Raw genomic sequence first — 14136 nt, forward strand, 5'->3', positions numbered from 1 at the left:
CAATACATGAAAGAGCATTTAAAATCAACTAACAGCGAGTTCATAACACAAAACCGTTCACAGGCGCCAAATCAGTGATAGTGAATGGGGAGCCTTTTATGCACCTCGCACCATTTCATCTGAAAGTTTAACCACCATAGGCTGACCCTCAGAAGGCCACAGCGGACCAAGTTTGGGGATCTGGTGCTACTGCAGGGAACCAGTGGAGGGTGCTCCTCTAAAGCTCTAGTGGGAGAAGGGTCATACCCAATAATGCTTGATTGTACTTTGGGGAAAAAAAAGCCAATGTCATTCCACTCTCTCAGGATCCTTCACTCTGCTTAGAGAATACACAGAATAAATCCCACGACTTGATTTCAAACATGTGATAGGTTGGCCTTGTCACCCGATGAATCTTGAATGTGAGCGTTGTTGAAATATTGGGGGTGGGCACCCATGCTTCATCACAACTATGGCCCCCCTAGTTGCAGCCCAAGCCATCCTGTTGCTCTGAGAGGGGGGAAACTACATGTAGGTTCCGGCCAATATGATAGGTTCGTTCTTTTCAGTCCCTTTTCCCACGTGAGCCATCACAGGACTGAATGGAAATCGATCCATTTGTGGATTTCCTGTTTGTTGGAGCCCACCCATAGCCCCGTGCCCACCTTCGACAAACCTCGTCCAATGGCAGTGTATCTGTCGATATTTCCAGTGTAACCTAGAAATAGGCCATTCTGCCCAGCTGGTCTATGCTTGCATTCAAGCTCCACACGAGCTTCCTCCCCACCCATCTTCATCTAACCCTATCAGCACATACAATATGTGGCGGACAACTGGTTGAGCCATTGACTACCAGATCTGGCTCAACCAAAGAAAGGACTATTGGCTCCTACTCGCATCTCCCAAAGCTGCTCACTCTTCCAACTTATATTCAGGACTAAAGCGGCCAGATTTTTGAGGTACATGGGGGTCAAAGGTTTTGGCCAACAGGAGTTGAGGGCAAGGTCAGATCCTCCATAATCTTATTGAATAGCAGAGCAGGCTCGAGGGGCCGAAAAGCCTACTCCTGTTCCTCTTTCTTATGCTTGCCGTTCTGGAATGGAATGATAATCCTTGGCATTTTTCACCACAATTTTAGAATATTAAAGTATGGTACAAGAGTCAAAGGCTATTTGTACAGGAAAACCACAAAAAAAAAACATAGAGAAGTATTAGTCCCCTGACTGTAATATCACTAATACATCATGGATGTAGTCTGTATTCCTAATAAAAATATAAATGTTCAAAAAGAAATCCAGACCAGAGGAAATCTCACAGATACCTTAATGAGTTCACTACACATATTGAGTAATTCCCTCTCTTCGTATTGATGTACTGCAGTGCTTTGCTGAAGATAAACCCTCATGATTGATGAAGGCAGCTGTCTGCTAGGGAAGAATAGAAATGGCATGTTGTAGGTTCGTTACATTTTGAAATAGTTTTTTTCAAGGTAACACGGAAAGGATGACTGAACGACTGACCTGCAATTTCAAGTAAACTTGTTCCTACACGGTCTTCCACTTAATGTGTGATCAGAGCAGATAAGATGCTGGGTGATTGATATGGCTCACAACTAATTTGGGCAGAACATAATTTAACACAATCTGGTTGCAAAGAGTCACAATGTGCATGGGTAATGAATGCAATTGTAGAGTGGAAGCATGGCAACTTTAACCCAGAGAGAGAGAGCAATGCTAGACGAACAGTGTACACGCACACATTCCCACGCACACGTACTGACTCTTAGTGCACACGTGCGCATGCTGACTCAAAGTGCACACACACACATTCCCATGCACACATACTGACTCATAGTGTACACGCACACATTCCCACGTGCACATACTGACTCATTGTGTACATGCAAACATCCCCACGCACACATACTGACTCATAGTGTACACACACACATTCCTACACACACGTACTGACTCATAGTGTACACACACACATTCCTACACACACATGTTGACTCATTGTGTACATGCACACACACATTCCCACGCACACATACTGACTCAACTTGGAGTAACGGTATTATATCTATGGATTTCTTACTGGCATGGTTTAAAACTAGGTTCCCTTATAGAAAATGGACCAGCTTTTTTTTTAATGGCCAAAACTTTGGAGAAAAGATCTTGGTTTAGGTTTCCCCTTGGTTTCTTGATGAAGTGCCGGTAATTTAGTCAACATTGTAGAAGTTTGCTTCTGCACAAAAAGAGATGTGTGCACACTACATACTGTGAATGTGTGTTATATAATCATATTGTAAAAATAAACCTTATTCACAGCTTATTCCCTTATAGAGAATTCTCAAAACTGGATATCTCTCAACTCCCTCCCGGAAGATAGATGACCTTGAAGAAACAATCTACACTTACTTTCCATGAAGTTTGAAAGTGGCTCAGTGATTCTTTATAGAAAATAAATTGCATCTAACTTCAGTCCCAGCCTGGTTCAGACAGAAAGATGTGTCAGCTCTCTCTGGTGGCTGTTAATTAAGTTTTTTCAAGTGTCTATGTAACAGCTAGGGAACAGCACCTTACAGTATCTAAGGTATCTACACCTGTCATTCACGCACACCGATCTTGCCATTTCAAATAATAGGTGTGGCTATAAACCTCTTAATGCGTGCTTTTTAGCTGCTCCGTAATCCGGATCTCGATCATGGTTCTGACCAGGATTAGAGTCAGGGTTCGAGTCAGAGTTCGAATCAGAGCTTGGGTCAAGGTTCAGACCTCAACTGAGGGAAGTCTCAACCCTGTGACAAACTGGACTACAACCTGGGAAGTTTCGATAGAAATGAAAGTGGAGCTCGACAATGACATGCTAAAACCCTTAGACAGCAAAGGCAGGTCAGAGAATGAGTGAAATACATAAGTGTTTAGCCACAGAAACAGGCTATTCAGTCAGTCAGTATTTACCCTCCGTTCAAGCAAATATTCCTAATTGCATTTACCCACCCTGTTGCCATAAACCTTTAATCCCATCGTCCTTTGGTCACCTATCTATCCTTTTGATATAATGAATCAGTTTAAGCTAACCCACCCAGTGGGAAACTGAGGAGGTCGGATGGATCGCCTGCGCTACCCCTCCTCTGATTTTGCTTTCCATTAACTTCAGGGCAAAAATTTTTGAGTGTGAGGTGGGAGGGATGGAAGAGGATGAGATGCTCAGGAGATGGACAGAGGCAAGGTGTGATTAGGGCCATGTGGCACTTTGGTGTAAGACCTATACACTGTTTGACTTTTACTTGCAGTGTCCCTCTATCTGTACTGTCCTAAGATCCTGTTTTATTGATTCTTTATGTTGCTTATGATATTCTGCACTGAAACATACAATTTTCACACAGGGAAACGTTGGGGGTAGCTTGCTGACTGTCTGACTGAAGTATTTTGGCTGCATTCTGCATTGACGCTGTGGTTGCCGAATTTCCTACAATACAGGAGAGACGTTGAAAAGCAGGCCATTGCCTGTAAAGCACTTCGGAATTTCCTGCAGATGTGAAGGGTGCCATAAGTGCTTGTTTTTCTACTTTTATCTGTTGATCCACCTTTTTTTCTCCTTGATGCCCTGAATGAAAACGATGGTGACTATGGTTTTTCTTTCGTTGCAACATGCCAAGTCTGCCTGTCATCTCGATGCGGCAAGCAGTACGATTTAGTGAAGCTGCCAGTTGATGCACAATCTACCCTTGCACAGTACTTGTGCAATGAAATACATAAACCATTCCTGTTGCTAACAAAGCCTTGGAGACAAAGAGGTCATAGAAGATGGGACTCCGTTTTAACATTTACCTGAGGTTCAAGCGCTTCTACACAATTGAATCTTTTCCATTAGCTAGGCAGCCAGCAACGATGCATATGGGGATAAGCTGCAGTTCTGAGGGGTCATAAACATCTTACATTAAGATTAGTAAATATTTCAATTGGGGCATAACTGGGCCTCGCTCAAAATAAATCCTAATTTTTCCTGGCATGCTGAGTGAACATCAGGTCGGAAGCAAAGAAGCGTGTCACTGCATATTAGCAGCCAAGAGTGATTTCAGTTTATTTCAGGTTTAATAATTATTATAGAAATCAATAATAGTGCTGTACTGAATATCAAACATTGGTGAATTAAAGAGCAACAGGAACCTACTGCTCATGATGGTGACTGCATAGATCAGTTTAATTGCGATCAGCAGCACTGGCAGAGGTAACATTATAGGTTACCCTCCTGATCGAATGGCAGAGTACACTGGAGGGCATGATGGCCAACTCCTTCCCGTCCCCTCACTGGCTTCATTGACTTTTGAACTGCATAGGGGTATTATGAGCTAGAAAGGAAAGGCAGGTCCCAAGTTCGTTCTTGGCCATGTGCCCAAATAGCACATCAGTGCTCATAACATAAACGATGCTCACTGGGTGATTATGGGAGCCGATCTTCGGCAGGATTCAATGAGGGCAATATTCATCTTGGGCGCAGTGCAAAATTGGCTGCGTTGCCTGGGCCGCTTGCGAAACGCTCCCAATTAAAGTGACTGGAAATGAATATTGAGTGTGACGAAAATGGATGGCAGCTGTGATACAGCCTGTTCTGCACTAGCACCCAAGATGGATTTCTAACTCAATGCCTTAAAGAGAGGAGAAGAGTACAAATGTGGGGACAATCAATCTTGTTGCAAGTTGGTTGCTGGGTGTGAACTCGTGTGCATTTTGTTAAATGTAACTCCTGCTTTTCTATGTCCAACCTTTCTTCTGGTCTACTTGCTCTTATGCAAATCTGCGATGTTTGTATGCGAGGGTAACATGGAAACATGTTCTGGGGATTGAAAGCCATTGATAACTGTGTGGGTGGATGGGGGGAAGGAATTGGGACAGGACCAGCAAACACTGAGGCTGCATTCCCTTTTAGCCCATTACACATTCCTGTGGATTTGAGGAAGGGCGCCAATGGGACTGTGTACTAAGATACCACAAATGAAATTTTACAATGTATTTCCTTCCATATGCAGCCAGGCAATGCCGGTCAGGGTCGCTAACAATGATTGGAATATTCCTGGAGGGGCTTCATTACACGATCTCCTGCCTTACCACCCTTGCTCTGTCAAATACCTCCTACCCCATGTCCATCATTTTCACTGCTAAGAACTAAACTGCTCAAAGGAAATGAGCAAAGGACAGAATTCCTTTTTTTAAAAAAATCTTTGCATGACAGCATTAGTTAGTGCCCACCGGTGAACAAGGATGTTGCCCCTTCCAAGGTGCACCAAAACTGGAAATGGTGGATGAGACAGAAGATGCTAACAAGTTAGGAGGACAATAGTTCAGAAAGCAGACACCAGCAAGGAGTGTGATGCATCCAGGGCACTGTCATGATGCTCTGGAAGGCAAGTGACCAGTCACCTGTGAAGAGTCTGGGACCTCACATAAAACCCCATGGTTAGTCATGGAAAGTACCATTGCAATATTGGTAGGAGTAGCTACGGGATAGGACATGCCTAAACACTACACACCCTTTGACCACCATCCCATTACATAGGCAAAACCTTGGAACAAGTTTCAGAAGGTTAATAAAGTTCAACAGTTAGGTTCAATGTAAGGAATAGGCAGCTGCAACTGATCAATTCTGCTCAATGCTGTCATTCCTAAATATATTCTCTTGCTCACAAAATGGCCCCTCCAAGCACACATGAAGTGCTTGTAGCGATGGAACAAAAAGATTGATTTCCTTTTGCGTTGATGAACTCAGAATGGATGGCAGTCAGCCACAAGCAAGCAACAGTAATGTTTCTTTTGGGATTTGTTTTCACTAGTGACAAAGGTTGGAAAGAAGTATTTTGGTTCTAATGTTTGAAATGATTCATGTCTTTGTGTGAGTTTTTTTTTGATGGGACGTGGGCATCACTGTCAAGGCCAGCATTTGTTACCCATCCCTTATTGCCCTTGAACTGAGTGTCTTGCTCAGCCATTTCAGAGGGCAGTTAAGAGTCAACCACATTGCTGTGGGTCTGGAGCCACATGCAGGCCAGACAGGGTAAGGATGGCAGATTTCCTTCCCTAAAGGGCATTAGTGAACCAGATGGGTTTTTATGACAATCAATGACAGTCTCATGGTCACCATTAATGACCATGAATGATTTTAATAGAATAAAGGAAGAGAAACTGCTCCCAGAGGGGTTGGTAACAGGTTTAAGGTGAGGTAACATGAGGAAACATTATTTTACACAGGGTGTTATGATTTGGAATGCACTGTCTGAAAGGATTGTAGAAGCATTTTCATTAGTAACATGCAAAAGAGAATTAGATTAAAGCTTGAAAAGAAATAAATTACAGGGTTCTTGACAAAAAGCAAGGAGTGGGATCAATTGGATAGCTCTATCAAAGAGCTGGCACGGGCATGATCAGCTGAATGGCCTCCTTCTGTGCTGTATAATTCCATTACTCAATGATTCAGTGTGACACCATTGGACTAATAGAACTAATTATTTAGAGGGTGATTCCTTAAGGGATTCTCTATGCTTCAAGTTCTGAAGACAGATTTACATCTACTGAACTTGTTCTCATTAGAGAAACAGATTTAGATGAAATATGATCTGAGTTTTTATTGCTGAGAGCAGTGGATATTGTAATGACGATCAGTTTACTTACTCCAGATTGCAAACACAGAAGGAGAGAATATGGTTACATAAAATCTGTAATATTATTTGCTCCTTTAGCATGTGACTGATGTAGGAATACAAACAATATTTTACTAATACATGGGTTTATTTAATGTACTTGAATAGGAACATTTATATGTACATATATAATATATTTATATATTATACACACCACAACTAAGGAGCATGTTTATATACCACTTAGTCCATTGGTCCACACCCACAACTCTCAGGTCATGTGACATGTGACATCAGTTCCTTCAATGTCTCTCCAATTATAGCCTCTTATATATATCTATAGTCTCCAATTATAGATCCCACAACATCCCTCTTTTTTCTCAAAGATAAAAACCTACCCCATTCATCAGAAAACATACGTCCATATGCAATGATGTTGTGATTCAGACTAATTATACAGGAATAAAATAAATGTAATTTACAAGTGCACAAAACTTAAGAGTCTCAAAAGCATGGAGGAGGTCCGCTTATTTGATCAGATCTTGTAATCGTTAACCAGAGCTGTGATCATCTTCATGACTCTGCTTATTCACTGACAACTCAGTGCTTTTGTCAACCTGTTCTTCATCTGTATGCGTGGCATACATATCCCCATCAGCAAGCCTTACCTCTGGCCTTAGCAGTGACATAACAGAAGTGTCAGATATGGTAACATCATATAACTCTCTGAGTTGGCTTTGGTTCCATCTGAGAATTGCACCAATGGCTGTCTTCATGTCTTACAGTCTGGACTGATCACATATCCTAGCAACATCCGCAAGATATCAAGTTTCCGATGAATGATTGAAAACTCTGACCTTCAGTCCATTAGCAAGCGAGTCAATTCTAGCCCTGCTTGCCTGTCATGCAACACCTTTGTCCTCCCTTGTTTGGAAAGAAGTACATCTCTGACTGTTGAAAACTTAGGAAGATGATGACTGGGCAGGGTAATTCTTACCCGCCCGTTGTATTTATCTTTTAAGGGTAGACTTGCTCTACCAATGTATGTTGCTCTGTTTTAATCTCATTTAGATTCATGAGCGTCTGTAACTTTTTTCTTTAGTTTGGCTCATGACAGTGAGCATTTTCTCATTTCCTGCTGCGATATGATTTCAATTAGTCTGCACTCTCATCTTAACCATCTCTGCAGTATCTTCAATACTTTTTCTTTATTCTTTCATTGGATGTGGGATTCAGTGGCAAGGCCAGCGTTTGTTGCCCGTTCCCAATTGTCCTTCAACCAAGTGGCTTGCTATTTCAGAGTGCAGTTAAGAATCAGCCACATTACTGTGGTCCAGCTGTGTATACAATATAAAACATCTATGGTACCCATTCCAACTACCCATATCTACGCTGAAAGGTTATCCTTCCAATGCACTTGGTTGGCAAGCCATTGTATGAGTCAGCCTAGCCATGTTGGGTCATGCCATAGATTCGGTGAGGCAAGATATTGACACTTGACACTTGATCCCACATCAATTTTAACTTTAAGTGAATGCTTACCACTGTTCTGAGGATATACAATCCCAATTGTGATAAATGCCTCAGACTCTGTCATTGTATCAACATATCAATCCATCTTGAGAATATGGAAAGCTTGTTCAATCAGTATTTGAACCTGGTTATCATTCAGATCCCCTTCACTTCCTCATTAACCTGGTGTATCAGCTGAGGCTTCTGCTGTCTGTTGGCATACCTTTGGCTGCTGTTGCCTCTGGGTCTTGCGTACTTTTCCTCTTCGTGTGGCTTGACCGCATTTTTGGATACATGCTCTCAACTTGGCCTCCTGCATTGCCTTGCCCAATGTCCACACGTGCCATACGTTTTTCACAGGTCCTGCTACACAGGAAAAATGCAAGTTGGGTGAGTCAATTGCAAATTGAGTCAGGCCGCATTTACCACAAGGCTTAGCATACTCCTGAGTGTTGGTTCCACTGTGCCTCAAACTTTTCGACGGGACTCATCTTGTCTTTGCTGCTATGTTATCAGCTCCAACCTATGGGTCCGGAAGTTATTTTGAGCTGATCTCCCAGGAGCGTCTATAGATTCCGAAGGGTCTTCTCATCCCCAGCCGTCAATCCTGATGTGTTGCACTCCCTCATTGCCCAGCAGGATCTTGATTTTTACAGCCTGTTTCTCTGTTTCACTCATTCTTTGGTCCAGGAAATGCAGCTCCATCAGTTGTTGAAATAATTTGAACTCAGACACTACATCTGATGCCTTCCAGTTGTCACAGGCAGAATGTATGTGTTCCCTTTACTTCCCGTGATCAGTATGTTTTTGTATGTAAGAGATGCATCTTACCCTTGGAGTGTGGATCCCAGTTAAATAACTTCAGCAGCAAGCTTTTGTGAATTTAAAACAAGGAAGCATGACTTCAGAACGGTGGGCTTCACGACTGCCTTTAAAAGGCGTGCATTTGGCGACCTGAACATCAAGGGGAATTTGGAGGCAAGTGCATACAGTGGTCACAAGCATCAACCAAAGGTCATCAAGGAAGAGGTGCCGTGTATTCATGGGGTGCATGGGGCAAGTAGCTTTCTCTGAGTTGGCTTTCAGTGCTGTGCCAGGGTAAGGGCTCCAGTGCGGGTCAGGCCGGGAGGGTGTGTCTTGTGGGGGCAAGGCAGCACAGACTGAAGGAAGTACTCAAGCAGATGCTGGGGTGGTGGGGGGAGGAGGGGGCAGTTGAGGGGGTGGGGGAGGGGGGCATGCACTTGGAAAAGTTTGTCAAAAGTGAGCATTCGTCTGCAGCTGAGACCATTCAGTGGCAGCTCCGTTGAGATGCTCGGAGTTGGGCCTCTGAAGCATTTCTGCCCACTCAAGCAACACAAAAGCATGAAAATACCACCAAATGCTCCAGAACCTTTCACCCCCTCGGGCACAGACAGCAAATTAATGTGTGTTTTAGGGGGCAGCAGAACAATTGGCCGACTAGGCAAGTTGTACAAATCCCTTGCGAATGGTGGCCATGGGGCAGTCACTGCTGGAGGCGCTCACTGCCCCTTGCAATGTCTTCATAAAGGTTTGGTCCTGTAACCCACATGGTTCAAGCTAACAGTGCAGCCTTGCAGTGCAGGTTAGGAGAATGCCTGTGCCTGAACTGAGAGCACAGCATGCAGTCCAGTGGGCAAAGCTGCTGCCAATCGGTCAAGTGGAGTGGGGCGGAGGTGGGTGGGGTTTTGGGCAGCCATGAAGTGCACTACACACTGGTATTACAATCGCCAGCTGGACAAGCCTGACCCAGGGTGGGACCCAGTTTGATAGATCCTAACTTTTGTTTGTTTAGATACGTGGAGAGTAACTGAACAGAGTCACAGGAGTCAGCTGATGAACTTTTAACAAAAAAAAACATTTATTCAACAAGAAAAGTTGAACTATATTACAATACTCTTTCACCCATAACTATACCTTTAACATTATATACAGATTTGTAAGGATAACACAAGTTACGAAAGTTATCTTATACACTAAAGTCCACAGTAAATGCACAGTCCATGAACCAATAGGCACCCTGTGGTCAGAAACACCACACTCTGAAACCAAGTGACAGATGCCACCTCAACCAGATGCTATGGATCTCTCCTCAACTCCCCCACAGACGCTTGTCACACTGTGAGCCAACCAGTCTCACTGAATTCCGTCCTTCACAGGAAGATTTTCAATACCCATTCTCCAAGACCTCACCTTGGAATCTGCTCTAAAACAGATGCTTTCTCTCAGACGCCTTCCGCAAGGGTTCACCTCCAGGGTTTCAAACTCTCCTTCCAATGTTCCTTTCCCCTGGGTCACCACATGCATTCAAACTTTCTTCCATGCACTCCATCACTCTGACTCATCCGTCAACAGTACCATTGCTTCACACGCCCATTGCAAATAGTTACAGGTCCTTCTGGCCTCTTGCAAGCTGTTTTCACTTTAAATCTGCTTTCTGCAGCTTCCTTCTCTTAAAATCTAAAGCTTGGAACCTTTCTCTCTGCCCTGCACTCTTAACGTTGCTTAACAGGGTCTTTTCCAGGTTCCTGTCCTTCCTTTGGCTAGAAGGTCTGCTTGGGACTTTCCCCTCTTCCACTCCCCTGGATCTTTGGGGTTTCCCTTAGCTTGGGACTGGCTATCTGTCCCCATCTAGGTTGCTTCTGCTTCACAGCTGTCTTCAAACCAACTGAACTCCTACAGCTTCCAAATCAAAACTGCTGTCTTTTTCCTTCTGTGGGAGGGTCCTGTTTCTCTGGCCCCCTGTTGCTAGGCGACAGTCCAATTCTTCTACCCTGGTATGTTTACCTTTTCTTTAGGAGTCGTAAAACTCCTCATTAGAAATGCAAGCACAGGTGCAGGGTGCCATTGACTGCACTCATGTGGCGCTTAGATCTCTGCTCGCTGGATGTTCAGCTGGTGTGTGACCACCACAAAAGCATCCTACAGGTCTGCGCTGGATTCCCAGGGAGCGTCCACGGCTCCTACACCCTTAGCAGGTCTCAGATCCCTGACATCTTCCAGGGCCCGCAGAGGCTGCAGGGTTGTCTCCTCAGAGACAAAGGCTGCCCACAGAGGACGTGGCTGATGACGCCTGTGTGGCAGCTTCAGACTGCAGCAGAGAGATGGTACAACAAGGGTCATGCTGTACTTTGGTGGATCAAATGATAGGCATTTGAGGTTCTGGTGCCTCGATAGGTCTGGTGGAGCACTGCAATACAGTCCACCGAGGGTGTTGCATATCATCGTAGCTTGCTGTGTGCTCCTGACTCCTGCCCAGCTGAGGGCAGCTCGCTTGTGCTCTGTGATCAGGGTCATATCATGGAGACACAGCTATGAAACTTTAAATGCACCTGATCCTTTGTCAGCCTTCAGCACCTGACTCCTTCAGGGACACACCAATACCAGATGCTGAAGAGATGGGGGGTGCAACCCCAGCTCAAAGGTGCTGAGAGCACACAGAGAGAATGATGGAACTCTCTGATGCCTGCCCATGACATTCTGGCAGCAATGACCAGCACTGTCGAGGTGCAGGCATCAGTAATGTGTCCAAGGAGTGTGAGGCCGGAACATTACTTTGGTCTCAAGGTTACACACTGCACAGAGAAGAGGCCCTGGACTGAGACACCTGCCTTTATCTTGTGCAAGAACCAAGGTTTCACATCTGAGTGAGACGAACACTGCTTATCAGAACAAGGAACCATAGGCAGGGAGACATTCTTGGAAGTTTTTTTCCAATAGTGATCATTATGTACAAGTGATTAAGGCCTGTGCCCAGGCTGTGCAACTACATCTTCTTCACCTTCCTAACCCTGCCGCTACATCTAGGTGCTCCCTGGACATCCACATGGAGGTGGAGGCAGCTGCTGACTGCTACGCCCTGTCTGTGATGACCTATGAAGGCGTCCTCTGGAGGGCCGAGACCTGGAGGACCCCGGCCTGCTTTCAGTTTCTTTTGTGGGCCTGCTGCACCCTCCCCAGCCTGTTGAGCTGGAGTGTCTGAGATCACAAGAAGAGGGAATTTGGATCGGCTGGACAATCCCGGAGTCACCTGGGTGGAGGGCCCCAGGGTTTTGAGCTATTGGGCCTCCTCCCTCTAGGTGCCTTAAGAGCCCCTGGATAACTCCTTGAGGAGAAGGGAAAGCTGTCCCTCGCTCCTCTCGTGTTGACACTGTTGGAAGCCAACGATGGCGTCAGCGATGGTGTTCAACCCGCGCAGCTGACGTCCTGGGCCAAGGTCTCCATGGCGGCTTCCATCCTACCAGTGTTGACCTCGGTGCGTTGGTATGCCGGCGCTATCACCTCAGCCTGAAAGCAGATGGACTTCCCCATCGTGCCTTGCAACCTGAGGAGGGCAGCGGACATCCCTTCCTGATGTTTCCGAGCTTCCCTTTGTAGCTGCAGCAACTGAGGTATGACCGAGTCCAGAGGCTCTTGACAGACTCGGGCCCAGCAGATTTACGGCCTCTGGCTGTCCCCCGAGCGCCGGAAACCTGGGAGGCCCCTGCCGCTGCCAGATTGTGACCCGAGACTACTCTCGAACTCAGTCCCACTGGGGTGTATGTCTGCGCTGGTGGAGGGTGTGGGTGAGCGCTGTGATGGGACTTCAATGAGGGGGATCATCAGATTCTTCTTCCTTTGGGGTTTGAGTCGAGAGACTGGATCATGGATCCCCCTTGGCTACTTCCCAGATGTGCCTGCGAAAGCAAAGAGAGAATCATTAGTGTGTGGCAGGGGACTGCGGAACAGGGGAATTGACTCACAGCATGGCTGCCTGATGGATGTTGCACTGTCGGATCCTCAAATGGTTGATCTTTTTCTGATCTTGCATCTTTCAGCCCTAAACCTTGCTGGGGTGCCTGGGTTTCTTGGGCAGCAGCACAGCCTGGATGTGGGGCAGGACCCCACCCTGGGCTGTGGTGACCCCTCTCAGCAGCTTGTTGAGCTTCTCGTCATTGTAGATGGTGAGCTGCAGATTGGCCGGGGATGATGTGGGTCTCCTTGTTGTACTGGATAGCTCGAGGATCTCGGCGGTCAGGTACTGGAGGATGGCAGCCAGGTAGGCGGGAGCTCCAGCCCCGACACACTCGGCATAGTGACCCTTGCACAGCTGCCAGTGAATACAGCAAACAGGGAACTGGAGACCGGCTCTGGAGGAGCGAGTCTTGGCCTTGGCATACCATTTCCCTCCAGTTTTACCACAAGCAGACATCTTGTAGTTCCCCTGCTGAAAATCTACACCAATCGTCAACAGCCTACCTCACCTGGTATTCCCAGACAGTCTCCCATCCAAGTACTAACCAGGCCTTGAGTCTGCTTAACTTCCGAGATCAGACGGGAGCAGACATTTTCGGACTTGGTTGAGCACCACCGACCTCACTGTCAACACACAAACGGTCCAGATCTGACCTCGATGTCGGGCATTTCTTCACCAGTCTGTGACCTCTCCCTCTTCTTGTGTGCCAGCTTATCCTGCATGAAAACAGATGGAGAGAATGTAAGCAGGATGCCTGCCAGGCCAGATGAGAAGGATGCCTGGCCTGTGTAGGTGGTGAGTGGTGTATGGACAGGATGAGGACATGATCTGCAGGGCAGATGAAGGTGTGTGTGTGCGAGACAGTGAATGGTGATATCCCTTGAACTGGCAGTGAGTGAGATCCCTGTGAGTGGGTTTGTGAGTGTGTGAGTTGAGAGTGATGAGAAGAGTGATTTACCCTGGCAGAATAGATGAGATCATTCATCCTCTTTTGGCAGGACGTTGGCACTGACCACTGCTGCCATCGCTTCCTTAGCTGGATTGGTGTCCTTGCTTGCTGATCTTCACCCAGGGCGGGAGTAGAGGACTTCATGGCAGGGCCTCCACTGTGCCCAGTTGGCATCCGAGGGAGGTGTTGCTAAATTTGGGGGCAGCATGTTTCCTCCCTTTGGTAGCCATGACTACGCAGTAGCTTTCGATCCCTTAGAGGCTTCTAGCTCTGTGGAGGGGACGCCCTCTAAATATGACCCTC

The 14136-nt window shown here is 46.0% G+C and overlaps 1 protein-coding gene across 1 annotated transcript; it reads right to left on the minus strand.

Annotated features, from left to right (window-relative positions):
- Window positions 1-12968: 12968 nt before the first annotated feature.
- On the minus strand, window positions 12969-13340 carry LOC144669942 (histone H2A-like). The gene has a single exon (XM_078532224.1). The coding sequence runs from the start codon at window positions 13338-13340 to the stop codon at window positions 12969-12971; it is 372 nt and encodes a 123-aa protein (XP_078388350.1).
- Window positions 13341-14136: the final 796 nt, after the last annotated feature.

Source organism: Cetorhinus maximus, chromosome 30 (assembly GCF_964194155.1).
Source record: "Cetorhinus maximus chromosome 30, sCetMax3.hap1.1, whole genome shotgun sequence".
In the NCBI taxonomy this organism is placed as follows: Eukaryota; Metazoa; Chordata; class Chondrichthyes; order Lamniformes; family Cetorhinidae; genus Cetorhinus; species Cetorhinus maximus.

What these genes read in the sequence shown, in the direction of transcription:
- LOC144669942 (XM_078532224.1), bottom strand. Translation starts at nt 13,340, where the DNA reads ATGTCTGCTTGTGGTAAAACTGGAGGGAAATGGTATGCCAAGGCCAAG.